This window comes from Adiantum capillus-veneris, chromosome 16 (assembly GCF_014529385.1).
Source record: "Adiantum capillus-veneris isolate H3 chromosome 16, ASM1452938v2, whole genome shotgun sequence".
Classification (NCBI taxonomy): Eukaryota; Viridiplantae; Streptophyta; class Polypodiopsida; order Polypodiales; family Pteridaceae; genus Adiantum; species Adiantum capillus-veneris.
The window spans coordinates 85,903,171-85,930,994 of NC_140946.1; the positions used below are offsets into that span (position 1 = coordinate 85,903,171).

At 45.7% G+C, this 27,824-nt stretch overlaps 1 protein-coding gene across 15 annotated transcripts in view; it reads right to left on the reverse strand.

Annotated features, from left to right (window-relative positions):
* Positions 1 to 27,824, reverse strand: part of LOC147439388 (uncharacterized) — a 258,172-nt gene that overhangs the window by 127,158 nt on the left and 103,190 nt on the right. For 14 of the 15 annotated variants that reach the window (XR_015184590.1, XR_015184591.1, XM_086485235.1 and 11 more), the window contains 3 exons: positions 12,526 to 12,613; positions 5,001 to 5,075; positions 4,757 to 4,840 (listed from right to left, as the gene is read on the reverse strand). Coding sequence is in view for 12 of the 15 variants with exons in the window: in XM_086485235.1 (XP_086341361.1) it covers positions 4,757 to 4,840; positions 5,001 to 5,075; positions 12,526 to 12,613 (247 nt within the window). In the remaining 3 variants the exon portion in view is untranslated. Of the gene's footprint in view, positions 1 to 4,756; positions 4,841 to 5,000; positions 5,076 to 12,456; positions 12,614 to 27,824 lie in introns of those variants that run through there. The other variant, XR_015184592.1, reaches the window with a different exon arrangement.

The window sequence follows — 27,824 nt, forward strand, 5'->3', positions numbered from 1 at the left end:
CACGAGTGCAATGCGACCTTGGAGAGTGGTTTTGGAGAGGCCCCTTCTCTTCAGCCGATCACCATGGGATCCCAGTACATTGTTCGACTGGGGCACTACATACTGGCACCATGGAGACAGGCTCAAACTGTTGCAGCACTTCATTGGTAAGAGAAGGGTCAATTGAGTTCTTGTCGGGTTTTTGAAAGCGGTTGTGGGACTCCATACAGCCGAGGCGAGTCACTTTGTTCCAGTGGCTAGTTGCACACAGAGCTACAATAGTGGGGAGCTGGCTAGTACATAGTGGCTTTTTGGCAGCCTGTGCAACTTGTGACCATCCTTTGGAGAGTCAGCATCAGTGTCTGTGGGACTGCCCCATGGCATAGTAGGTTTGGCCTCGGGTTCTTCAATTGATGCCACCTCTTTCCACAGCGCCACAGTACACTTGGGCTGTTGCGGCCTCGTCCACCCTCACGGGACCTACACTCCATTTTGAGCTAGCCTCCACCAGCAAGATGATAGCGATCCAGGGGAGTCGTCAGCCTACCTCAGAGCTTACCCCCCCCCCCAGGAGTGGTGCAGTGAGAGAGGTGTGTTGGGAGCTCGTTTGTGGCCTGACACTCTGGTTAATTTGGTGGGCCCGTTGCTTCCGCATCTTCGAGGCTCGCCGTGTTCCACTGGTGCACACTGTTCGCGACTTTTGGTTGGAGCTGATCATACTCTCAGGGGTCAGTTGCAGAGACTTTAGGGCAGCTCCGACTGCATGCGAGAGCGCAGAGAGGCTTTCCTGCGACTCTCTGGTTCATTTCGTGGGCCCGTTGCTTCCGCATCTTCGAGGCTCACCCTGTCCCACCGGTGCAGACTCTTCGTGACTTTTGGTTGGAGCTGATTTATACTCTCATGGGTCAGTTTGAGAGACTTTAGGGCAGCTCCGACCGCATGTGGGAGCGCAGAGAGGCTTTCCTGCGACTCTGGCACCCAGGGCCTTTCTTCACCATGGTCCAAGGTGCACCCATATGGCACTACCCGCCACCTGTGGCTCTCTTTCCTCCCGACACTCTTTTTTTTTCCCAGGGCGGAAACGGTCTTGAGCTTAAGATCTTGTACCACACGAGAGAAAATAACATTATGAGTATAGGCATTGTCGAATAAAACCTTGCCTTTGCCATTGTCCTTGAATTTCTTCCGCAAAGGTGCGGCTCACAGATTCGAAGTTGCTATGGAGGGGCTACGGTTGGAGGTCTCCCATGACGTCGGGCCACTCCCTGATATGGCCAAAGTATTGCTGTAGTTCTTTACAAACGTTTAGATGTCCGCAAGTGATGCTACGGGATTGCGCAATACCTCGTTTTGGTATGTCATCTGCAATCCTAATAGATATAGCATCTGTATAATGAATTTTGGGTCCTCCAAGGCCTTCGTTTTGTGGACAAAATCCTTGAATTCCTACGCGTAAGCATCCAGAGTCCTCTTTCCCATCTCCAACTTGAGCAACTTCTTGTAGCATTCGATCTTCTCTACTTGCACAAAACGAGTGCGACAGACGGCCTAAAAGTTCTTCCAAGTCGTTGGCTTAGGTCGTAATCCAGCCCACCATGCATAGAATTTACCTTGCAACATGATTTATATTTGACTAATGTGTTGCGCATTAGTCAAATGATACAAATCAAACTATCCATTTCGCCAGCCATGACTCAATGGCGGTCTCTTCACATTCCTTCCTCTCCCCTTTGAAGGGGTCGGGATGAACCTCTCTGATAAAGGCTCCAGTATCTCCCAAGAGCAATTGTTACATGGAATCGTATCAAAGGCCTTCTTGAAGTTCACAAAGAAACAATGCAATCGCTTGCCTTTCAACCGATTTTCCTCCATGAGAACACGAAGAGTGACAAGATGGCCAATGATGCTATGACGATGACGGAAAGCCGCTTGTCCTTTTGCACGCTTACCATTCTTTTCATCCCAATCACTCAATTATATCTCCATTATGCACTTAAACAACTTTGCTATAAGAGACCCAATCTTTATATTCTTTACATCCCCTTCTTTATGCAAAGGCTTGATTCAATTAGTGCTCCAATCACCAAGCATACCATGTTGAAGTGCAAGGTTAAACATATCACACATCCAATCATGTGATATATATCCCGTCTATTTAATCATTTCCAGCTTGATACCTTGAAGATCTCCCACTTTGTGAGTGGCCAACTTTTCAAACCCCCACACGCATCCTCAATACTAAAAAAGGAGGGTTTACATGGGTGCTAAAGGAAGTGATCTCCTAGAAAGTTCCTCACCCACGTGGTTCTTCTAAGTCTAACGTGGGGTCCTCATTGCACAAGGGGGTTTGGCAAGTGCATTTGGCTTGCAGACATACAAGCAATTCGACCAAGCCTTGTGCACGATTTTTTATGCTGAGGATTTTCCTCAATGGAACGTAAGGAATCCTTACTTTTTGGAGATGGTGAAAGCAATAAGATAAGCAGGTCCTTCATATGTGCCTCCCACTTACAATGTTTTGCGCACCAAAGAGTTGAATGAGGAGGTCATATGCGTAAAGAATAAGATCATGGGTGTGTGTGAGAAATGGCACACACATGGATGCTCTATTGTATGTGATAAATGGTCTGACATTAGACACATACCTATCATTGACTTTCTTGCATGCTCTATTCATGGTTTAGTATTTTTGAAAGCTATAGACACATTTTGGGAAATCAAGATGTCAGAGTTTATTTTTAGGCATCTCAGGGAGGTTATCCTTGAGGTTGGCCTGGCAAATTATGTTTATACTCGGGAGATGGTTGAAAGGGAGTAAAAACGCTTTTTTCAACCAGATGTGCTTGCCATTCCTTGCACCTTTTGTTCGACAACATTGTTAAGAATGGCTAGGCTGCACATATTTAGCAGAAGAAGTCTATCGTGCAAGTGGTATAACGTGGATGTTAGCCTGGGTAACTTGTAGCTTTTTTGCTAGCCCCCAAGGTTCCGCAAAAAACCTTGTTTCTTTGAAAAATTCACCGAGAGCATCAAGTGTTGAAGCTTAAGCTGACCTGTTCCAGGAGTTGAAAGAAACATGCCCTTTGTGGCCGTGGCAAGAAATACCCCATGGAGATTCGAGACAAGAGGACCTTTTGCAAGGGGTAGACGAAACTGTGGTGCACATACTTGAGCAAGAAAATGGAATTTTAGTCACGCGAGATGTATACAGCGATGGTTGTCATATGCATTGAGAATAAAAAGTTAGGATGAGTGAACATATGAAACAACATGAAGGAGTAAGTTTGTGCAGTTTTCCAAAGTTAAAGAGTGGATTCCAAGGTTTGAGAAAGATCGGACATGAAAAGCGGAAGATAATCACTAAAACGTGCTCAAAAAGCGAACGTAGATTAACGACAGAGCAGTGGAAATAAGATATGTTCAAAAAACGAGTTCACACTATCAACAAGATCATGGAATCTAAGAACTCAGAAATGATAACGTTGCGGTTACAGATGGTAGGAGAAAAAGTCTTGGTGACAAGAGAGGAAGAGGGACACATGGATTAGCTGGCGGGAGAACAGACTGAACTGGTAGACTTTGGTGGATGCTCCAGTTTCAAAGTTTCATCTGGGAAGGATAATAGCCTCTGGCGTCTTCCTCAAGTTCTGTGATAATAGCACTTCTCTGAATCCATTTACAAGCAGCAGAGCAACACTGTCTAGTGCACCACACCTTGTGGTAAAATTTCATGCAATCTGTATGGCCCTTGCCAAGTGGGGACTAGCTTCTTTCCTTTTTTCTGGTAGCACGCTTGATAGAGCAGCACCAAGGAACCTCGACTATTTTGAGCTTGCGAAGATGACAATCAGGCCACGCTTTGCGACAAAGTTGCGCTGCCTGGAGAGCGTTTGAAGCTAACACTTTGCTCTCTTCAAGCATGGACAGACGAGAGAGATGGGCAGACGTAATACAAGCTGTGACTCGATGGTTGTCCACCCTAGATGATCTAGAGTGGAATTTGAATGGAGCAATGGCTTCTAAGCTGAAAGCCAGTTGAAAGATGTGGTTTGGTCGTTGCTTTGAGAGGAGCGCGATATGCCTAGAGGGTGCCGAAGATTTCCTGAGCCCATGAAGTTGGATGCAAATGGCACGCTTTTTGGAGGAGCGCAATTAGAACCTTGTTAGTGCTCTCCACTTGCCCATTGGCTATGGGGTAGTATGGTGTTGAGTCTACTTATGTCTTTGCCTCCCCTCTCTACTATGTTTTGGAGTTTGGACTATGGAGCCTACACTTCACAAGGTTTGTGACTTGCTTCTACAGTCTACCATCTACCATTGGCTAGAGCCTCCATTTCTCCAATTTTTGTTCTTTGTCTACATGCCACTGGCCAGTCACATTTCTGTACTCATGGCCCATGATTTAAGTGACATATGTAGACTGTTTTCAGTGTGCCGTATGGAATCGAAGTATGGAATCCTCAGCTGGTCTGAGCCGTACTAATTCTGCACCCATTCACGTCTGATGTATGGTTGACGTATGCAAAAACTTTGCCTATGACAAAGAAAGCAAGCCAACTCTGTTCTTTTCATTGACAAAGATTTCTCACACACATGCCATGCAGAAAAGTCGAGTTTCATTTCGAGGATTTCAAATAGACATCTAGCTTTGTGCAATGCAAAAAATTCTCTGGAGAGGTAGATATTCAAGGAAAGACAATGCTACAAGCTTACGACGTACAAAATCAATGTATTGATTGCTATTTGCCTGCATAAAAGTGAAACCAAAGGTACATACCGAAAGGCTTCAATCCCATGTTTCTTCCACCAACTTCTCTGGAGAAATGATTCTGGAGGAGTATACTCCTCAGTTTGTTCATACCTGCAACCAAGTCCAGAAGCAATTTGAAGTGTTCACGGTATTTTGTGCAGCCAAGTTGTAGAAAAATTTCCCGTATTGTGTACAAGTAGGATCCCTTCTTTTTTGAAAACCTTAACTTTCCTGAGCTTGGGATGTGCCACAAACGTAATCAAAAATTCACCTTGTCGGACCAAAAGAACCATAAAGATTTTGGAGAGTGTACACATCAATGGCACTTCCAAAATCTATAATTCGCCTGCATGCATAGAAAAGACATTGATTTTCGTTAGAAGAAAAAGAGGGAATGTGTTGGAGGACTGTAATCACACGCTAATAACATCAATTATAGAACTAAACAAAGTCATACAATGAACCTCAATGCTGCTATTTGCATCATTAAACCCCGTCTTTACCTACAGCTCCCAATGTCCCCCCTCCCCACCAAGAAAAAAAAACTCACTCCCTTTCCCAAGTGTCCTCCTCCTCACCCCAGCTAGGGATATCTCAGACCTACATCCCTGGCTGTAACCGGAGGGCACCACGTGCCAATAGAAAAGAACAGACTGAACAACTTTAAGCACTTCAATTAACAACTAAATTGAGAGAGATGCACGACACACGAGACGGAGAGTGGCGGAGTTCCACCCTGAGAGAGCACTGGCCCCAAACCTTGGTGCCCCTTTTGGTATTTCTTTATATTGCTTCAACATGCTACAACTCCCATGGCTTTGCTCTGCATCTCCCATGGGTAGACTGCCACACTGAGAGCCATATCAGCATGTCAGTGCAAATTGCGAGCAGTCCGTACAATTGTTGCCATGTCAACAGTTTGCTATGCAATGATTTTTGGGGTGCTTGTGAGTGCAGGTCCTTTATTTTTATGGTCCTTGGGTCACTTCGGCCCCATCGGACGGGGTCCCATAAGTTGGGATAAACCCTTTAAGTTTGCCCCACTCGGCGAGGTTCTATAAGTTGGTAAAACTTCTTTTGCAACTACCCCTTAGAGTTTAGGCCCCTTAGCCGGAATCTGCACATTGACTCCGTTCTTTAGTGGCTTGGCACGTCAGCAGTTTGTGACATTGGCCGCCTCTCTCCCTGTGCAGTGGGCCCCTGCCTGTGCCACGAGAATGCAAGCAGACACTCTTGCATGCTTCTTTGCTTTACTCGTGCACCACACACACACACACACACACACACACTTTTTTTTTTTGTAAATCTGCTTTGATTAATTTACAAGTGGGAAACCTCAAAGCGAGGAAAACACACAGAAAAGATCAAACAATGGGAAACCTCAAGGCAATGAAAACCCATAGAAAGTATTACAAACTCTAACTTAGAGACAGTCAAAATAGAGCTGGTAATGGCTACCAGGGAGCTCGTCCAAGTCATAGGCAACTTGAAGAGACTGTCTAAGAGATATCTTCAAGAAACATATTCCACTTGAATCTGCTGAAACATGAGGGAATTCCGTGCTCTCCACACTGTCCACAGTACCCAGAACCTAACCCAGCCGAAAAAGTATGCATACGGCCGAAGCAAAGGCGGAAGCACTTCAAAGATCCAGAAAAATTTACCAAATTGTAAGCCAGGAAAACGCGAGCAAAGAGCTAGAGAGATGCTATCCACAAACTGTCGCGTACGAGAACAAGACCACAGTAGATGTGAAATATCCTCAATGCTTGCCCCACAGCAAACGCAATGCGAAGAGGCCAATCTCTTAGAGCGCAATAATTTGCCAGTGGGGAGAACCCCAGCAATACATCTCCACATAAACAGTCGCTCCTTGAGAGGTAGCTTGGCATGCCAGATTTTCATAATTTTACTCCGCCACCAAGTAACACTCTTATTCTTATTCCATACCTTGTTACAATGTTCTTGGATCCAAGAAGATGACTGCAAGTGACAGTACACTTTCTTTGCAGATATCGAACCAATCGAAGAACTAGCGTAGAGCTAATCGTAAATTCTATTGTCTTCAACTAGCGGCAGGATGGGAGATATAGAATCGACCAACTCCTTAATGCTGTCCCACATGCGCCTGTAGTGTGACCAAGTCCAAAGATAAGAGCACCCTGTCTGAATGAGAGCACCCGTCCTTCAACGTCTATCACATCTACTATCCTGTCAATACCTTTGTGGGAGAGAAAGTAACCCTGTCTAAGAGAGCGTTGAACAAGAGTCTGAGCAGAAACACTGCTCCAATGTAAACTCTCCAATCGAAGTGAATTTCCACAAGCGTCATCTCTACCATTCCACAACAATTCCTTCGTTACCAACTTCCAATCTGCCACTAGACTGGAAGCAAAGGGACATCCCGGAATTGTAGCCTCAACTTTACCAAAAACCACATCCCAATACGACGGCTACCAATGGCCGAAGGTTGGCATGGAAACCGCATGAGAGCACAAAAACGCAAGCATCTGCGTCCAAGGCTGTTTTTGCTCAACCAGCACTAACAACAAAGTAGCCTTCCTTGCTGTAACACTGTAACATGAGAACACAGCTGAAGGATATTCAGACCACCACAACGTTTTGGAGTACAAAGCTTATCCATCGCAAGCAATCGCAAGCCTTTTTTGTGAGAGGAATTGGACCAGAAATGCTCCAGAATCTGAGACATGAAATCCCGAAGACAACGGGGTGGCCAATGCAATAAAGGCAAGAAAAATTGCATGTATGCCACCAAAATAGATTGCACTATTCTGAGTCTTACATGGAACGGTCAGGTAGACAATTTCCAATAATGCAATTTAGACCTCAGTTTATTCTCAACCCATTGGAACAACTTCGCATTGTTAACCGACCAAGCCAACGAATAACCAAGATGCCGTACAATTTGATCAGGCTTCACTATCTCGCATAGCCATAACATAGCATGCCAATCCATTTGATGCAAGGGCAACAATTTAGATTTTTGAAAATTCACTTGCAGACCTGCAGCCAGCCCATAAATACGTAGTGCTTCCATGACACAACGAACATTCTCAGGTTGATTTCTAGGCCAGAACATGGAGTCATCCGCATACGCTTGTGCCACAAAATGATCATGAGCTGGCAATGGCAATCCATACAGCCGACCAGATGCTGTCAAGGAGTCCAGATACAACAGTAGAGGATGTGTAGCGATAGCATACAACATGGCACTCAAAGGACATCCTTGCCTGACCGATCGGCCAAGATCCCATAACCGAGTCAGCTCACCGTCAAGAATTACGGCAGATTGATTGTTCTCATAAAGGAAATAAACTACATGACGCATCCTGGGCCCAAAGCCGTCATGATCTGAGCAATGAAGTCCCATTGAACAGTGTCAAATGCTTTCTCTATATCAATTTGCATGATAAGCACAGCTTGTCCTGTGTATTTTGTATACTCAATTCCAATAAAAGCATTAGCGATATTATCCATAATTTGCCTGCGAGGAATAAATCCATACTAAAACAAATGTATGCAGGAGAACAAATAGTCAGCAACACGAGTAGCTATCATTTTCGACAACAATTTGTAAACTACCGGCATAAGCGTTATTGGACGCCAATGCGAGAAGTATTCACACAATCTTGCTTAGGCAACACTTTCACCAAACCTTCTTTCCACGATTGCAGTAACAATTGCGTGGTCCATGCATGATTTATCATGAAAAGGAGAGGCTGCTTAAGGAATTCCCAAAAGCGAAGGAAAAGTTCAACCGTACGCCCGCTCCAACCAGATGATTTCCTACGACCAAGATGCAACAGACTGTCATGCAACTCGTCCTCTGTAAAACTAACCTCAAGGGTAGCAACATCATTCATTGTCAATATAGGATATACATAAGACAACAATAATTGCCTGGCTTGCAAAACCTCAGTCGAGGGAGCCTCGGGCTTGGCAAAAACTCATTGAAAATGATCCACCATTGAGTCTGCCAATTGACCTTTCTTGGTCATCCATTGCCCAGCCTCGTCTTTAACCCTTTTGATAGAGGCAGATGTCCTCGAATGATGCAAATTCTTAAAGAATTGTTTCGATAAACAACATTTATCCATAAAAGCGTGTTGCCTAGATCTAATTTTCAAGTTTTCTCTTATCATTATGCATCAACGAAGTTTTAGCTACGCATAATTCCTGTTGTTGTGAATCAGTAAGCCTTCTACTATCTGCAAGACTTCCCAAGGATTGGCAAGTCTCCTTATCTTCCTACACTTTATTTCTCAATTGGTACATGTACCACGAACCATATTTAACCAACTCTTGCCACAAGTGACTTCTTTGTGCCGAGGCAGTATAAGCATAAATACCAACAAATTCCAGAATATTCCCTTGGAAAAGACATTGAACCACCATCCAACGCCCCGCTGGATCATTATGAGCTGAAACCGGCTGCAGTTCATGACGCACCATCATCAAAACACCCGAGAAAGCACTAGGACCAGCATAAGCAATCCAGAATCCCGCATAATACAAAGATTGCCCTACATAATCATGCTGATTATGCTCCTGTAACATCACTACATCTGCTTATGCCAAAGTAACTTCCACTTGTCGTGGTTGCACAGTCCACGCACATTATACGTAAAGCATCTAAGAGGAGAATGCATCTATACAGTATTTACAAGGGAGGCATGAGGCACTATTCTCAAGTGGTATTGCCCATGGGCACATCCGCTTCCATACTAACAATCAATAATGCGGACTCCATATGCGTTCCTTGGTGGAGATCCTGATGTAGAGGCAATGACCCAGATGTTGACCCAAGTAGAGCATCTTTATATGGGTGTACCACTCTGTCCCACGCTTCAACTAGCGACTTGCGATCATGAGATATAGATGTAGAAGGTCCACCACTTCTCGCATCCAAAGCAGGCACATAATTTCTTGAAACATGCGAAACAGGAGGCTTAGCTGGCTTCTTTCGAGTTTGCCAAGCATCGATAGAATCTTACATTTTGGCTTTACCTTTGGTATCCACCTTTGCAGCAGAATGCACATTAGGCATGCTTTTATTTTGATCATTCCCTTGTTTGGCCTGCATGCTTCCATTAGCATCCCCCATCTTTGGTCTCACAAACGAAGAGGAGGGAGAGGCAACATGGTTTCCATATGCAGGAAGATTGCACAGAGGCTGTAACAGGTCGTGCGAATTCTGTCTGAGTTTGCAGCACCTCGTGCAGGGTTCTGACACCAGGTAACACAGCTCTCGCCTGCTACAGTCGGGTGCAGTTACTGGCACGCAGGCAGAGGACAGTCAGGGCAGAGCACCCATAGGGCTGGGGATGCACACGCAGGAGAGGAGCGACCACAGGTGCTCACGCGACGGAGTGCTGGCAGGAAGAACGCACGGCAGAGCAGAGCGATGGCAGGACTTCTCTCGCACAAATGCACACTTCATCCACACACACACACACACACACACACCCAGCACAACATGCTCTACATGTGCGTGGACACACACACACTCTTTTTTCACACATGCACATAGACACACTCGCACTCTTATTTTCCTATCAACTAGAGGTGGACTTTCATCTTCTCTCATCATTGACCAGTCTTGTCTCCCTTTCATTGGCTTAACTTTGGCTAATTTCATATCTTTGAAGACAGCAGTTTTCTTTGTGGTTTTCCATGAATTTATAATGCCTGTTGGCTTAATGTCAGCTAAGTGAAGGCTGATATCAAAGCTAGCCAGCCCCAAGGCACCACCAAGAGGAGAGAGCATTGTACCTGCTTCACAAGCGGCGGTCAATTGAAGTTGGCTTGGCCAGCTGGAGGACATCCCCTTGTGTGGTTTGAACCTGTTGCCTCAAAGGGTTGAGACAATTCCCGGAGGGAACAGACTGCTGTGGCGGCCATCAACCCACTCAAGGCCAAGAGTGCTGCCCCTAGTGGCCTCTCTACCCTAACCATCCATATCAGGCACTACATCCTCCTGAGCCACCAAGGCAGGTGGCTGTGGGTCAGCGAAAGAACCTACCTGATGCTCTACCTGGAGAGACTGGGGGACTGAGCCTTGGGTCATTGAGCTGGGCAAGGGAATTCAGCAAGCGCAAGCCTTCGCCAGATGCCCCATTTGACAACAAATGAGACACTCATTCAGCAACCACGAGTATTTGACTAGCTATCTAAGCCAACCACCACTCACTGTCAGGAAAAAGACCACCTTCGTGAGAGTAGAGGTCAAGAACAAGAACTTGATCATTGGGATCCCTTCTGCCTTCTTGGCCATGAAGCCAAAGTCCCACGGGACTCAATATAGGTACCAATGAGATCTCCCAACAAGGGTAGCAGATGTGGGTACTCCGGGAGCAGGCCAAGAAAGCCGAACGACACTAGGAAGTTTGCCTCCTCAGCTATCACATCGATGGCAGAGTCAAACCATGATGCTACCATCACAAGTGTGCCCGCGTGCCAACCAAAGCAAGAGGGCTCATTTGTGGCACCTTGCCCACCATGTGTGGACTCTCAAACTCTAGTTAATAATATCTGAAGACCAGAATCTGCACAACGATTGTTTGCCCACCCCCGAGAGGAGGCGAGCTTGCACCAAGTCTCGAGCTTCCCCTCTACTAGGGCGCGTGCCAACAATCTTGCAAATGACCAATGTTGCATGGAGACGGTCATCGTAAAGTTGCCGAGAGAGAGAGAGAGAGAGAGAGAGAGAGAGAGAGAGAGAGAGAGACTGATGTTGCATGGAGACGATCATCGTAAAGTTGCCGAGAGAAAATGAAATGAAATGAAATGTTATATTAACGTCTTCAAAAGGCCAAAGTGACCTATGAGACCAGGAAGTTACAATGCGGTGTATCTGATATCAAGTCAAATTAACAAAATAAATTAAACTAGGGATAACAAGATATAAATATTGCGGAATCCTAAACTAAGCGGATAGGTGTGAAAGGCGAAAGGCGTGAATCGTGTGAACTGAGCCATACAATGTGTAGACAATTTGGGAGGGAAGTAGCAATCTATCTGCATAGGGATCCATCTTCATCTGCACTTTGGACGACGAAAAAGTATGGCTCGAATCCTTTGCTGTAGCCTCCTTCGAAACTGTGTAGCTCCTCTTCTCCATCGGGGTCGTCTAGATCTCCCTAGCTCCAATGCACGGTCTATTAGAATGCCCGTAGTGCGGGTAGACCTCTCCACTGTTGGTTGCTCCTCTGTCTGTTCTTCTGGGTGTACAGTATCTAGTGTAAAGAAATCTGTGATCTGTCTCTGGGGTTGTCTCTCTTTAGCTCTCCTCAATAAAGTTTCTCTATGCCTGTGTAGCTCAAGTAGATATAGCCCAAGACATCTCTGATCCTCATAACTCATGACCCTACAGAGAGAGAGAGAGAGAGAGAGAGAGAGAGAGAGAGAGAGAGAGAGAGAGAGAGAGAGATTAACGTCCACTAAAAGTCAAAATGGCCTGCCAGATACAATCAAACAATACATTATGTCCACATGTCTGTCTCATGGTATGACGCTTTTAGTGGACTCTCCAGAGTATCACCACTGCCTACCCCTGTTCCCAAGGCAGGCTATGCATATATGCTATCACAAGTCATCTCTTATCCTTTTAAGCACAACAAGATGAGACTGCAAGAGATTGGAATTCACTAGGCAGTGTATAACCTATTGATTTGAACTAGAAATGCCCAGCAACGCTTGAGTGGTACCTTATCTTTTTGAAAGGGCCAGGAGGGGATCACGACCTTGAGAATGAAAAACAAGAACTTGACACTCACATGCTTAAATTGCATGGGAATTCTCCAGCCAGTTGATTGAACTCCCCATGAACCAAACACATGCTTGTTGGACGAACCATCATGTTTTCTGTAGTTCGACAAACGAAAAATTGTTAAGCTCACAGCATCACATCCTTTAAGAATTTATAAAACAAACCAGTAGCTTTTTTTCGAGCTTAAGTATTGTTTCTGGTTTTTTAAAGCATAGATGCAAAATATGGAAATAAGAAAAACTAACTGCAATTTTGAAACTGTCACGTACAAGGTTCATTATGATATACCTAGATGAATCCAGGATAAGCCCAGATTCACCCTTAAAGGAAAGTGCAAGGAATAGACCCATGGTAGTCACCCACAAGACAATATAACCATCAGCTCCATCATGCATAGTATTGACTAAATACCACGACATCCCCACTAACGTCGTCATTATGATAATCAACTCAAAATTTGTCACTACTTAACCCATTTTAATACCTATCTAAGCCTTGATGATACTCCTAGACTTTGAGAAAACTAACGATTAAATAGATTGGCGCTCTTTTGAAAGGACCATGCTGAGGATAGGCCCTTTTGAGGCTTGGATCAGGGGTGTTGCAACACTATACACCACTGCTCATAGTTAGGTGTTAATTGCAATGGCCAACGATCCAACTTTGTACGATCGCAATCTGTAAGACAGGGCTGCCCCCTTTCACCTTTCCTATTCTTGTGTTTTCCAAAGGCCTTATTGGATTGGTCGGCCACTCAAAGGCGAGGGTTTTCAGTGGACTCCCCTTGGGACACTTGTGTCAAATTTGGGTTGCAAGCTAGAACTTGACATTTGAGCAACAAAATGTACTCTCCCCTTCAGCATCATGAAGTATCCTTCCAGAGATTTCTTGGTCTCTCCACAAAGCGTTTTGGGATATTCCGAGGCACCATGGAGTATGCTTACCAGAGATTCCTTTTTCCTTTCTTATGGAGATACATAGAATCGGCGACAGCTTGATAGAAATCCAGGAGCTGCCACCTCCGCAGAGACAAGATCAACAGAGAAACACTACTACTCTTTCAAGTTTTGATGCTGAGCATAGAGCTATTAAGGGACCAGCCCCCAAAAGATTGAGTGTAAGGGGAGCAATGACAGCACACGCTAGAGGCCACACATACTAGGGCCCAGACGTCACCATCGGACTCAAAGACAGGAGGGAGGAGTTTTGTGCAAGAAAGCAAGCACATAGAGAGGAGCATCTGTCACAAACTTGGACACCCCAAGTCTAGATTCTGTCGCGACAAGCGTCGACACGGCCCGACGTAGTTCCATGCCCAGAGAGGTTGGCCCCAAAGACTGGCGCCCTTTCGGTATTTCTTTTATATTAATCTTTCAGCAAAGTACAACTCCCACCGGTGCGCTCTCAGACTCTGCGTCCAGATGCTCTGAGAAGTGATCCCCCCTTGGGTCACTTATAAACATTACAAGGGATGTCAAAAGCAGAGCCCCAAAAGCTTCAAACTCAAAAGCAATAAACTCCCAGGAGCTTTTGACTCAAAATCTGCAACGCAATTTGCGAAATTTCCGTACAGTTGTCATGTCAGCCTGTCCGTACAAGTGCCTCGTCAGCAGTCCGTACAACATGTCCGTACAGTTCTGTCCACGTGAGCAGGGATTGTCCGCAAGGTGATGCCACGTCATCAGTTTGTGACATAACCCCCTCTTGAAAGAATTGTAATCGCCCTCAATTACGCCTACAAAACAGACAGAGTCCATAAACTAATTCAGTAGACACCGACTCAAAGTACCGACGCACTAGACACGACACATCTAGCACTTGTACAAAGACGACAGACACATCACAGGACATCACATGACAAATCAAGCACAGGAAAATTCATTCCAAATCTCATACCATGATTGCCAACAACGTATTTAGTAACCGCATCAAGATCCATCCCGAACCTCACTGATGCCGGATTAACTAATCCAATATTGCGATCATGTCTATAGAGATTTTCAACTCAAGCACTATCGTGTGCGAGTAATCATTCGCCTCAAGCACTGTCGTGTCCGAGAATTATTCGCCTTAAGCACTATCGTGTGCGAGAAATCTTTTCCAGGGGTCCCAATCCATCACCAACTTCATACTGAATAGAGTGGTTTAATCATTGATTCGATTGAATCAGTCGTGATCCATGATTCGTTATCAGGTTCATTCGGGAGCTGTCACTGCTCCAAAATCATCATCATCGGCTCATTCTCAATCCTATTGTCTATTCTCAAATATAAGGTTCTTCCATATTAGTTTCATTCAAAATTCATGATACTTATCGAATTCATTCTAGAGCGGTCATTGCTCCCCATTGCATTCATCATCGATTTCATCTATTATCTGCACACAACAAGCAAGTTCTTCCAGCCAACATTAATCTTATACATGAATCTGAATCATCTTCGGAAATTCCTATTTCAAAGTTCTTCATTCACACACTTAGTTCATACTGAACACTCTTTCAATCATCTCGTCATCGCACCCGTCAAGAAGTCTTGATGCACCTAGATCCCTATGTAGCCATCTCATCCCGCAGGAACTCTTGATGCGCTAACCAGAGTATCCAATCATCTCATTCATATGGGAGTCTTGATGCACTAGAAGCATTCAATATGCGTCATCATCCATTCAAATTCACCATTCTTATCTTGAATCAAGAGGATATTCGATTCATTCCTGAGCTGTCGTGGCTCTCGATCTCACCATCTCATCCTTGATTTTACCTGCAGAGTAGGCAAGGAGACGGCTCACCTCGTTGCAAAAGAGTGGATGTCCAACTCCATGCTTCCCAATCCATACAGAAGTGAGTTGTCACCAGCGTGTGACTACTATCTATCCTTTTTGTTGATTTCTTTCTTATTATCTATTTACTTTCACTTTTTGGAAACACCCCTCGGGAAATCTAACTGCCCTGCATTGCATAGCTAGTGTGGAACTGTCCAGAGGGAGTCCAGGCCTGAGGGCAAGAGAGCACTAAGGTTGGAGAGGACTATGGTTAGCCAAGTGGGGTCATTGACTAGCCAAAGTGGAATCCTTTGCTACAGAGGCTACATTTCAATTATGGATGTGGCCGCAGTGTACAAAGAGGGTCGGATGACCTAGAAAGATACAATGGCAGCATCTCCTAAAATTTAAGAAACTGCTATTTTGGGACCTAAAAATGTGTTGACGTCATTACCTCTGGAATGACAAAGGGAACATTTTCTTGCTCTGCTGCAAAGTCAACTGACGCACCAGTTGAGATATTTTTAGCCGGGAATGCCCAAAGTCGGAAAATGTGCCATGTGGCACTCTGTGAGCATTCTGCTATTCCTAGCCAGAGAGGGGGCGCCAAAATGAGAGAGGAGGCTGATTTTCAGAATTTGTCAGAGGTTAAGAGCTATGGAGTGCTTGCTTTCCCTCTTCTGCACAATGCGGTGCCAAGAGTGATGCCCTGCACGCTACGCACTACCCTCTCTCTCCCCTTTGGCAGTATGTTATGCCCCACTAGTGGGCTCTTCATTTGACCAATGTGCAGTTGTGTGGGTTCATGCGCGATTGCCGAGGCAAGAGCGTCTTGTACAGGTACTGGATTAGCTAGCGACTAATCTCCCCGTAGGTACAGGTGAATTCAGAGAGGTTTCACGCCAAAAATCTCGTCCGATTCAAAGGGCAAGTAGCCCTACAGGTGCGGGAGCTCGAGGACTTGCTACGGATGCGACCGGCACGCGAAACGGAGCTCGAAACAGTGAATTACAGCCTGCTGTGTATTTTTGCAGGTTTAGGGTTTTGGCCCTAAACGGACCCTAATACCCCCAGGAGGTTCGGGGACGCAAGGGGACCGTTGTACAGGTGATCTGGCGCATTTTCAGGGCAGAAAACAAAGAATTCAGCGTGCTGCAGATTCTCGCCAGGTTTTGCAAAGTGCCCGTATGCGTCGGGAAAGCCATTTAATGCGTGGGAATACTGACCGTGAAGGGTTCTAGTACAGTTATGCTGCCGAAATCAGGCCAAAACAGTCAAAATTCAGCCAAGGTTATGTGGGGCAGCTTGGAAAGAACCACAGCGTTTATTCCCTCTTTTAAACAATAAAGAAATACCGAAAGGGGCGCCTAAGTTAGGGGCCAATCTGGTGTCGGTCTTCTCATACAGGTGCATTCTAGCATCTGTATCCCATTCCCCTCTCTTGTGTCACTATAGCGCAGGTATAATAGACGACTAATAATGGGTGAAAGCTAAATCAAGGTTTGAACTAAAGTCTACCGCCCTTTTTGGATTAAACAGGCCGGTTTCATGGTTCCATTGACGGGATAAAATCACTTTTTCCCATAGAAGTGAGCCTTGGTCAGATTGGGCTTGAAGACACAGGGGATCATAGACCAGACACAGGAAATTGCAATTATGGCTGACAGACCAGATGATATGACTGAAGAGGTTTCCTCTTCACAGGGTCAACAGACACATGAAGTGGGTGAGTCCTCAAGACCACCACAGACGGATGATGATATATTCAGGACCCAGTTGGCTACTGCTGTGGCTATGTTCACACAGGTGATGCAGAACCCGAGGTTTTTAGCCTTTCTGCAACCTTCTCTTCCGTCTCAGCAAGTTGGGTCACTGGATCATATTCAAAAGCCTATTAAGGCACGAGCACAGGTGATTCATACCGCACAGCTAATGGAAACACCTGTACACTTGACGGAGAACATGGAGTCTCCACAACCTGTGCCTAAGGTGCAAGAACAAGTGGCTAAGATGCCAGTCTTTCAGGCTGTACCAGTTCAGCCCGCCACCTTTCAGCAGCCTATAGCTGGTTCTAATGGGCAGGGAAGCAACCTACAAGCTATGCAACAGGTCTTCCCACCACCTTCAGTACACCCTGGCTATTTTGGAGGTGGATCGGTATTCCAGAGCGTGGCTGGTCATGCACCTGGAAATCAGTTTTACACGCCACGAACAGTGTTCGGGGATGCTCAAATGATGATGCCTAACCCCATGTATGGTGTCACGGGCATGCTACTAGGGTTTCAGAGCACTCAAGGCCAATTTGGGATGCCACAGGCAAATTTTGGTATGGCTGGAATTACAAATCAGCAGCCAAATATGGCGTTTCCAGGTCAAGTTAATAGCGGCCAACGAACACAGATGAACCCTAACAGTGTTCCCATGTTTCAGTCACTTCCATATGACAATTTAACGCCGCTGGAGAGGCCAACTCCATACAAAGAAGGTGGCAGGAAGATGACAGGAAGAAGGCTCTCTCATTTCTCCATCAGTTTGACAAGGCCTATGCAGGGGGAAACTCTACAGAGGCTTCAAAGGTCCGCAAGGCAGCCACTTTCTTGACAGGGAATGCGGGACAATGGTGGACAACTTTATTGCTTCAAGGGCAAGCTCCGTCCACATGGATTTACTTCAAGCAGATTTTTGCAGCAGCATGGTTATCTGATGACTTTGAAGCAGATGTCATGACAGAATGGCACCAGCTTAATGCTGCCACTTGCAGAAATCTGAATGATTACAATCGGAAGTTTTGGAAAGCTCTACTTCCAGTAACTTCCTGTAGGTTTGTGCCATTGACAGAACAGATTGAAAAATACTGTTGTGGCCTACCTAAAGGATTGAGAAAGTATTGTACGAAGACAAAAGTCACTACTTTGACGCAGCTCATCGAGGTAGCAAACACTGGCAATGGTTTTCTCAGGGGAGAAGATTGTGAATTTAACACTGGCGTCAAGGCAGGATCAGGCAAGAAAAATTCAGCCAGGAAGCACATTCCCAATGAGGCTCCTAAAGGGACTCAAGAGTCAGCCAACGCAGGGAAAGATAAAGCTACAGCTGAATCAGAAAAAGGACCAGCAAAGAAATGAAAAGACGTTTTCCTCGCAAGTCAGAAGAGCAAGAAAAGGTCCTGAGGACAAAGAACAAATGCTTTATATGTGAGCAGCCTGGCCACATTGCTTACAATTGTCCTACAAAGAAAAGGCCAGCTGATTCTGATGACAAGGAAGACAAGAAAGGAAAGAAGCCCATGGCTGGTCTAGTGCCAGATATGGTGGGTGACAAGCCAAATTCAGATGCAAGTGAGCTTTGCAGAGCATGGGGAAAGGTCAGGGATCAAACAGTGCTTATCTTCTTTGATCCAGGTGCCAAAGCCAACTTCATTTCCCCAAAATAGGCTTCAAAATTGGGAATCAGACCTGAAGAGATGGGGTATACAGCAGAGGCAGATTTGGCATGTCCTGGCCATACAGAGGCTGTGACACCCATCATCGGAAAGTTGCGCCTACATATCCAGTCCTATGTAGATGCTGAAGAATTTTACATCATGCCACTGGACGGATGTGATGTGTTGTTAGGTATTCCTTGGTTGTTTCGTGTACAGGGAATCATGGATGCCTACAACAAAAAGATCACTGTACAGAGCAGAGGAAAGACTCACATTTTGGATGTAAAGCTTAAAGGGGAGTCTATTCCCACTGTATCAGCTTCTGCTATTACTTCTATAATGAAAAAGCATCTTTCTGCGTACTTGGTTTTTGCACGTGAAGTGTTAGATTGTCATGAATCAAATTTATCTGTGCTAGATAAAGAAAGGTCAATGTTTTTACAACAGTATAGTGACTGTTTTTCCGATTCATTACCGTCTCAATTACCGCCAAAGAGACCCAAGGACCATGCGATAGATTTGGTGCCAGGCGGTAGCCCACCAAATAAGCCTCCGTACAGGGTTAGTGCGGCTCAGCAGAAAGAGACAATGGGCCAAGTACAAGAGCTGTTAGAAAAGGGGCTGATTCAGCACAGTTCATCTCCATTCTGTTCTCCAGTGTTGTTGGTGCAGAAAAAGGATGGCTCATGGCGTATGTGCATAGACTACCGTGCACTGAACAAGAATACCATCAAGAATAGGTTCCCTATACCTAGAATTGATGATATTATGGACAAATTAGGAGGAGGAGCTATGTTTAGCAGGATAGATCTAAAGAGTGGGTACCATCAGATCCGCATTAGATCAGAGGATGTGCACAAGACTGCTTTACAACGACGTTTGGCCTTTACGAATTTTTAGTGATGCCCTTTGGTCTCACAAATGCTCCTGCTACGTTCAATAGGATGATGGACAGAATTTTTTTGTCCACACCAGCAGTTTGTTGGTACATTCTTTGATGACATGATAGTCTACTCAAAGAATGAAGAGGAGCATAGGCATCACTTGGCCATTGTGTTCAAAGAGCTACGCAGTCATAGGTTGCTCATCAATGCAAAGAAAAGTGAGTTTTTTCTGGAGGAGATTCACTTTCTGGGACACATTGTCTCAAAGGATGGTGTCAGAATGGATCCTGCAAAAGTTGAAGCGATCAAGTCATGGCCAAATTTGAAGACGGTGCATGATGTCCGAAGCTTCTTGGGACTATGCTCCTATTACAGAAGGTTTCTCCGAAATTTCGCTGAGATTGCTTCACCTTTACATGCTCTTCAAAAGAAGGCGGTCACCTTTAGATGGACACAGAAAGAGATTTCAGCTTTTAATCTCTTAAAAGAAAAGATGACTTCAGATCCAGTCATTGTGTTGCCAGATCTTAGGAAGTCATTTGTGGTCCAGTGTGATACCTGTGGTAGTAGCATTGGTGCAGTGCTAATGCAAGATGGCAGGGTAGTAGCCTATGAGAGCAGAATTTTGCAAGGGCCAGAGATGACCATGCAGGTCTATGAGAAAGAGTTACTGGTTGTGATTCATGCGCTCTTAAGTTGGAAACACTACCTGCTCGGTGCAGATTTCGTTGTCCAAACGGACCATCAGACCTTGCGATACTTCTTGACACAGACCAAGTTATCTGAGAAGCATATGCGATGGGCAAATATCTTGTCCATGTTCCATTTTCAGATTGTGCATGTGGAAGGCAAGAAGAACGTTGTGGCTAATGCCTTGTCAAGGAAGCCACAAATTTCAGCTGTGTCAATTCCTTATCATCATGAACTTGATGATATGAGAGAACAGTATGCAAATGATGAAGATTTTGCAAGGGTCTTCGAGCAACTAATGGATGGACAACGTCATGAACAATATCTTCTCAAAGATGGGTTCATGATGATGCATGGCAGATTGTGTGTCACAAAGCCATTGCGACGCAAAGTAATGGAAGAGAGTCATGTCCCACCGTATGCAGGGCATCGTGGTATCGATGCTACAGTTAAAGCCGTTGAGACATTCTTCTATTGGCCTACATTGAGAAGAGATGTGGATGCCTTTGTGCGAGATTGCCTAATTTGCCAGAAGGTCAAGTTTGACAGGCAAAAGGCACCAGGATTATTGCAACCACTACCCATTCCAGATAAACCATGGGAAAGTATTCCTATGGATTTTATCTTTGATCTTCCGAGAACGCAGACAGGAAACGATGGTATTTGGACCATTATTTGCAGATTCAGCAAGCAGGCTCATTTTATTCCTGTCAAGAAGAAGATAAAGCCAGATCAGATGGCACGCTTGTTTATGAGCAATATTTTCGAGTATCATGGCATGCCACAGTCGATTGTTAGCGACCGTGATCCACGCATGACAAGTTTGTTCTGGAGAGGCTTGTTTGAGAATATGGGCACCACGCTCAAATTCTCTTCGTCATTTCATCCTCAAACAGATGGGCAGTCAGAAGAGGCCAATTCTATTGTCCTAGATCTGCTGAAGTGTTATGTGTCAGAGCATAAAGGAAAGTGGGAGCAATATTTGCCATTGGTGGAGTATGCATACAATAATACAGTGCATTTATCAACTGGCAAGGCACCTTTTGAGATAGTTGAAGGTGGCAAGAAAGTCCCTCCCATACTGCATACAAAGGACAAGATATTTGAAGCAGATAAGTATGTTCAAGACATGGATGAAATGTACAAGAAGGTCAAAGAGGCCTTAGAAAAGACTCAGGTAAAGCAAAAGAATGCAGCTGATCGTCACCGTCATGAAGTGGTATATTCACTTGGTGATTGGGTGCTTTTAGACTTTGAAAAGGCAAGGTTAAAGAAGATGAAGGGCAAGGAAAGACTGTTTCCAAAGCTCAGCATGCGTTACTATGGGCCTTTTCAAGTGTGCAACATAATCAGTGATGTTGCATATAGGCTAAAATTGCTTGACAGTTGGAAGATTCACAATGCGTTTCATGTGAGTCTTCTCAGACCCTATGTGGGTGATGTGCCAAAAGATATGCCCGCTGAAGATCAGCCGGAAGTCGAGGAACTTGACGAGATCTCCCCGTAGGTACAGGTGAATTCAGAGAGGTTTCACGCCAAAAATCTCGTCCGATTCAAAGGGCAAGTAGCCCTACAGGTGCGGGAGCTCGAGGACTTGCTACGGATGCGACCGGCACGCGAAACGGAGCCCGAAACAGTGAATTACAGCCTGCTGTGTATTTTTGCAGGTTTTGGGTTTTGGCCCTAAACGGACCCTAATACCCCCAAGAGGTTCGGGGACCGCTGTACAGGTGATCTGGCGCATTTTCAGGGCAGAAAACAAAGAATTCAGCGTGCTGCAGATTCTCGCCAGGTTTTGCAAAGTGGCCGTATGCGTCGGGAAAGTCATTTAATGCGTGGGAATACTGACCGTGAAGGGTTCTAGTACAGTTATGCTGCCGAAATCAGGCCAGAACAGTCAAAATTCAGCCAAGGTTGTGCGGGGCAGCTTCGAAAGAACCACAGCGTTTATTCCCTCTTTTAAACAATAAAGAAATACCGAAAGGGGCGCCTAAGTTAGGGGCCAATCTGGTGTCGGTCTTCTCATACAGGTGCATTCTAGCATCTGTATCCCATTCCCCTCTCTTGTGTCACTATAGCGCAAGTATAATAGACGACTAATAATGGGTGAAAGCTAAATCAAGGTTTGAAGTAAAGTCTACCGCCCTTTTTGGATTGAACAGGCCGGTTTCACGAGTTCCTTGCTCCTATTTCCGGTTATCTGTCACAAACAACCAAATTGTCAGTACATCAAGATCTCTTTCAGTGTCCTTTCCAGTATTTGGTTCATCTTCTGGTCAACAGCTCTGTCCAGCTCTTCTTGCGAGTAAAGCTTCCGCTTTTCTGCACTCGTCTATCCTTTCAGCTTTCGTCTCGTCCTGAGAGGAGAATTAATGGACTCACACCATCTCAAGTGAATCTCATCAATCAGGTAATCTTCACGTGTTTTGCAAATCTCCGGTCTCTGGAGTACTTCATCAATCTTTTCAAAAAAAATGTCCACCCAAATCTTCATTCTTTCCTTTAGTTCCGGTGCCGAATTTCAACTTTTCTTTGCCTTCCCGTTGAGAGGTGTTATCTCCATCAGATTCTTCATGAGAACCAATGTGTAATCTGGGATTCTTAATGGCTTTATGCCCTGTAAGACAGAGCGATGAAGACGGCAGCGCGCTCAATACGCTATGTACGAAGGGTGGCAGTGGCTAATAAGTCGAGGGTCGGGACATGAAGATTCTTCGATAACAATTGCCCAAGTGCCTTGTTTGCTCTTTGATAGGACCGGTATGCTTTGAGAAAAACACACGCGTGATGCTCTGATACCACTATCACAAACTTGGATACCCCAAGTCTAGATTCTGTCGCGACACAACACAGATTCACTTCAAAACAATTCACAATTCAAGAGTCTACACGGCCTGGCGTAGTTCCGTGACAAGAGAGATTGGCCCCAAAGACTTGCGCGCCTTTGGGTATTTCTTTTATATTAAACTTTGAGCAAAGTACAACTCCCACGGGTGCTCGCTCTCAGACTCTGCGTCCAGCTGCTCTGAGAAGTGAGCCCCCCTTGGGTCACTTATAAACATTACAAGGGATGCCAAAAGCAGAGCCCCAAAAGCTTCAAACTCAAAAGCAATAAAGTCCCGAGAGCTTTTGACTCAAAATCTGCCATCAAAAGGCAACAACGCAATTTGCGGAATTCCGGTACAGTTGCCACGTCAGCATGCTTGGTCTAGTCCACCTTCGCCCTCCTCCAGCTTTGTCTAATCCACCTTCGCCCTCATCGAGCTTGGTCTAGTCCACTCTTGTCCTCTTCTAGTCGAGTAAAGTCTAGCCTGGTCTAGTCAAGTCTATCCAGTGGGTCTAGACAGAGTCCACCTTCGCCCTCGTCGAGCTTGGCTTAGTCCACTCTTGTCCTCTTCTAGTCAAGTCGAGTCTAGCCTGGTCTAGCCAAGTCTATCCAATGGGTCTAGATTGTCCACCACGTTCAAGGGTCTTCTTGCCCAAAGTTTGGGTGCATCTATTGCCACTACATGACACATACGAGGCAGCCTAAAGATCGAACAAGCCCCCTAGAGAGTCCTTTGCACTATTACCACGGAAAACGTCAGCCTTTCATGCCAAGTAGAATTCCTCCACCCCTGCTACCTCTAACCTCTTAGGCATCTTCCCCAACCAGCTCCTCACCACCCCGGTCACCTTCCCCAGTACACTTTCCGCCGCGTTACAGCAGACTCTTGAGCAACAGACTATTGAGCAGGCAACAATGGAGGAGTTGACCTGCATTTTGGCTACGGTGAACATTAAGTTTCCGCCTTTCAAGGGACTCTCCACAGAGCATGCACACGACCATGTTAGGAGGTTTGTATCCATCTCCAAAGGTCGGGGCCTAAACACAGAAGATGCCTACCTAGTCCTCTTTCCATCCACCTTGGATGGCTTAGCAAACAAATGATACAGCCAGTTTGCAGAGAACCACTTCATGACTTGGGCAACAATAAGTCGACATTTCTGTGAAGCTTTCAGACCAGGTGTCTTTCACGAGAAAGTTTTGGATGAGTTGGCAAACTTAGTGCTCCAACCACATGAGACTTTTGCAAAACTCATGACAACAATGAAGTCTCTGGTTGCCAATCTTCCCCAGCAACCAAGAGAACTCATGGTCAAGAAGTGGGTAGAGAAGGCTCTCCCCAAGACGTTTCAACAGAAACTGTGGGAGACTCTCTTACCTAAGCCACTCTGAAGGAGTTTGTCACAGCTGCTACGAAGATAGGAGCAAGCCGGTTATTCAAAGACCCCCCCCCCCCCCCCCCCCTCAGGAAGAGACAACTTCAGTCCTCATGGAATGTGCCTCTGCCCCTTCTATACACAGGGAACTCGAAGCATTGAAATTACAACCAGTTCTTCAAGGGGAGAGGTCCTCTCTTTTCCACAAGAGAAGTCTCCACATCAAGAAGCTTTGGACCAAATCAAGAGAGAGCTAGAAGAGCTTCGGGCTCCGCAAGAGTAAGCCTATTGTTTGGTGTAGCTTATGTTGCTCGCTAGGGCATCCTCCACACAAATGCCCCCTTCGGGCTTATTGCCACCTCTTTGCAAAGTAGGGACATAAAGACAAGGATTGCAACTACCTAGAAGGATTGTGGCAACTATAGCAAGCCTTGCTCCTACTCTTCAACAAGGGTCAGCACCTGCATCCAACATGGTTTCCTCCTATGGCTATCCAAACCACATGCCATCTTTGCTGACTACACCTCCTATGTAAGATATGCAGAGCACTTTTCTATCTCAGAGCTTTTATCATGCTAGACTCCATCATCCCCTCAAAGCTTCTACACCTCAACATCCGCCTCCATGCACCAGGAGCAGAGACCACGTCGATCCCTGACTCGCCCATCCGATCGGTCCATTTTGTAATACACATAAGGGCACTATAGGGATTACCAAAGAAAAATTAAAAAAAAGTCCCTTGCCAGAAAGATCTCTCCTTGACATCATTGCCCTGAGGCTAAGGATACAGTCTTGCCACATCCTCCAATACATGTGAGCGTAGGGATTTGGAAACCCATCCTTGCTGGTTGCTTGAAAGCTGTATGGGGCAGTTCTTGAGGCAGAGCTTAGCACATATGCAGAGGCATCGGGTTTATGAGCATCAGGACACGTGGGTTTCAAATGCACTTTCTCGACTATCGACCACAACTTCGTGCTTCACTGTCAGATTGATGGAGCGAAGGCACAGAAGAGGAGGCTCTATTGCTGCCTTCTGGATTTTCGCAACGCCTACGATACTATCCCCAAAGAGAGACTCTTTGAGCAACTTCAAGAGCTACAATTACCATCGGAGGTGATATGGGCCATCCATTCTCTATATGAAAAGGTTACACGTAGCGTACGATGCGCACCTGGACTATCAGATCCCATTGCTAGCACCATTGGTGTGAAGCAAGGCTGCCCCCTATCCCCAACTATTTTTGGCCTCTAAATCAATAAGATATCAGAGTACGTTCTACTTGCAGGAGGAGAGGAATCAGTCTTGGCATGTACACCAGTCCATATCATGCTTTATGCTGATGACATTATTTTGGTTTCTAGGACACAGGAGGGTTCACAGACCCCCTACGAGCTCTGGATGATTTTGCACACATAGAGGGATCACACAGAACCTTGGCAAGACCAAGGTCGTGATCTTCCATACTTCCAGGATGGTCAAGAGCAGAGCACTGCTTATCACAGCAAGAGAACACGTAGAGGTGGTGGACTCATATGTATACTTGGGGGTGACTTTTATTGGCACTACTGGCAAATTCTCCATGGCCCAGGCAGCCAAAGATGGACTTACACAAGGATATGCAGCGTTGGCCACTCTAGAGCGCAGATGTCACGAGGCCCACTTCCAGGAATCCCGCACCATGGGGTGGCTCTCTAATACCTTGGTCACACGTGCTATGTTGTATGCTACCGCAATACCGGCACCAGGGCTATCAACATCTCTATGGGCACAGACGGAGCGCCCACAGATCATTATGGCAAACCCTCAGTTCCACATAACATCATCGGAGCAGAGGTAGTTGCGCCACCGATGCTGGTGGAGGCCGTATTTCAAACAGCCTGCTATATCCAACACATAAGAGAGCTCCCATCAGACAGACTTACACGTAGAGCTTTTGAGGCATCGATACAACTACATCAGGAGGGAGAGACGAGATCATGGTATCTCAGGTCACAGAGTGGTTTACATCTCATGGCTTGGACATTACGGACCTACCTCCTTTCCAGTATGACCCCCACTCCCCTCACACACGCCTCTCACACAATGAGCGAAACAGAGTACTCAAGACGGGATCTTTGGCAGCTATATATCCGAGAGACATGGATCACACCCAGAGAGCCTCTCCCCACGAAGAGGCAATACTACAAAGACCACTTTCTGACATTCTAGCAGATGGCTTCATCCAGAGACCGAGGTGCATGGATGTTTACATGCCACATGTCCCCAGGGTAGAGAGGATCTGCCGCCTTTGCACGGTAGAGATTGAGAGCGAGGAGCACTACGTATGCAGATGTAGAGCATATGAGCAGATCAAAGACAAATATCGGACCTTGTTTGCAAGGCAGCCCACTCTACACCAGATTCTCGAGTCTAGAGACCACCGACAGCTGGGCCGTTTCCTTTTAGAGGCATAGCAGCATCGGGGCTCTCTTGGGATAGTTTCCTACGACGTTAAAACTCTCTTCTTCTTCTTCTTCTCCTTCACACACTATCTACTATGAGAGATGAGCGACAAAGCTCATAAACATTTTTCAACAGACCACTTCAGCATCACCTCCGACCACATAGAGAGGGGTCACTCAATAGCAGGCTGTGGAGATCCCAGCTCGTAGACGCCCACGTGCCCATGGACACATGGCACCACAAGTACACCACAGGGAGATCCATAAGCGCTACTATAGATCTCTTGAGGAGAGGCGCATCTGAGCCTTCCCTGATCCAGCGCCATCTTGCACGGATTGTTCACACCTTACCCACCCATGCAGCATGTCTTACACCCTGACTATAGTAATGGATGGCGCTAGAGTTATGATGACATTTTTTTTCATGATTGTACTTCCCCTCAGCATATAGGATTGCATCTTCTCCCTGGATATAGAGCTCCACCCCCCCAGTCCATGTATCACTCCCCTCATCCCCCAATCATCACATAAGATACTATCTTTACTTTTGTATCTTTTATCCTTCATGGATACACAGAGGACACCTACCTCATGTACTTTGATTTGTCTCATACGCCGATTTCGGCCTCTAGTAGATGTTAAAAAATCTTTCTTTTTTTCTTTCCTGTTGACTGCAGCTGCGTACTTTGGGTTCAGCTTGTATGCCCTGCCCCAGACAGGACGGAAGCCTTCTACCAGAGGAATAGTATCTATGCCCAACTCTTCTAGAATACCTTCCAAATATCGATAAGACCATGCAAACACATCTGTGTATGACTGCATGAAAAAATTTACCTGCTCAAATAGCAAGGGGTGGTCCCAAAACGATGGTACGAACAAAGCAGGCTTGGGGTCGTACGCAGA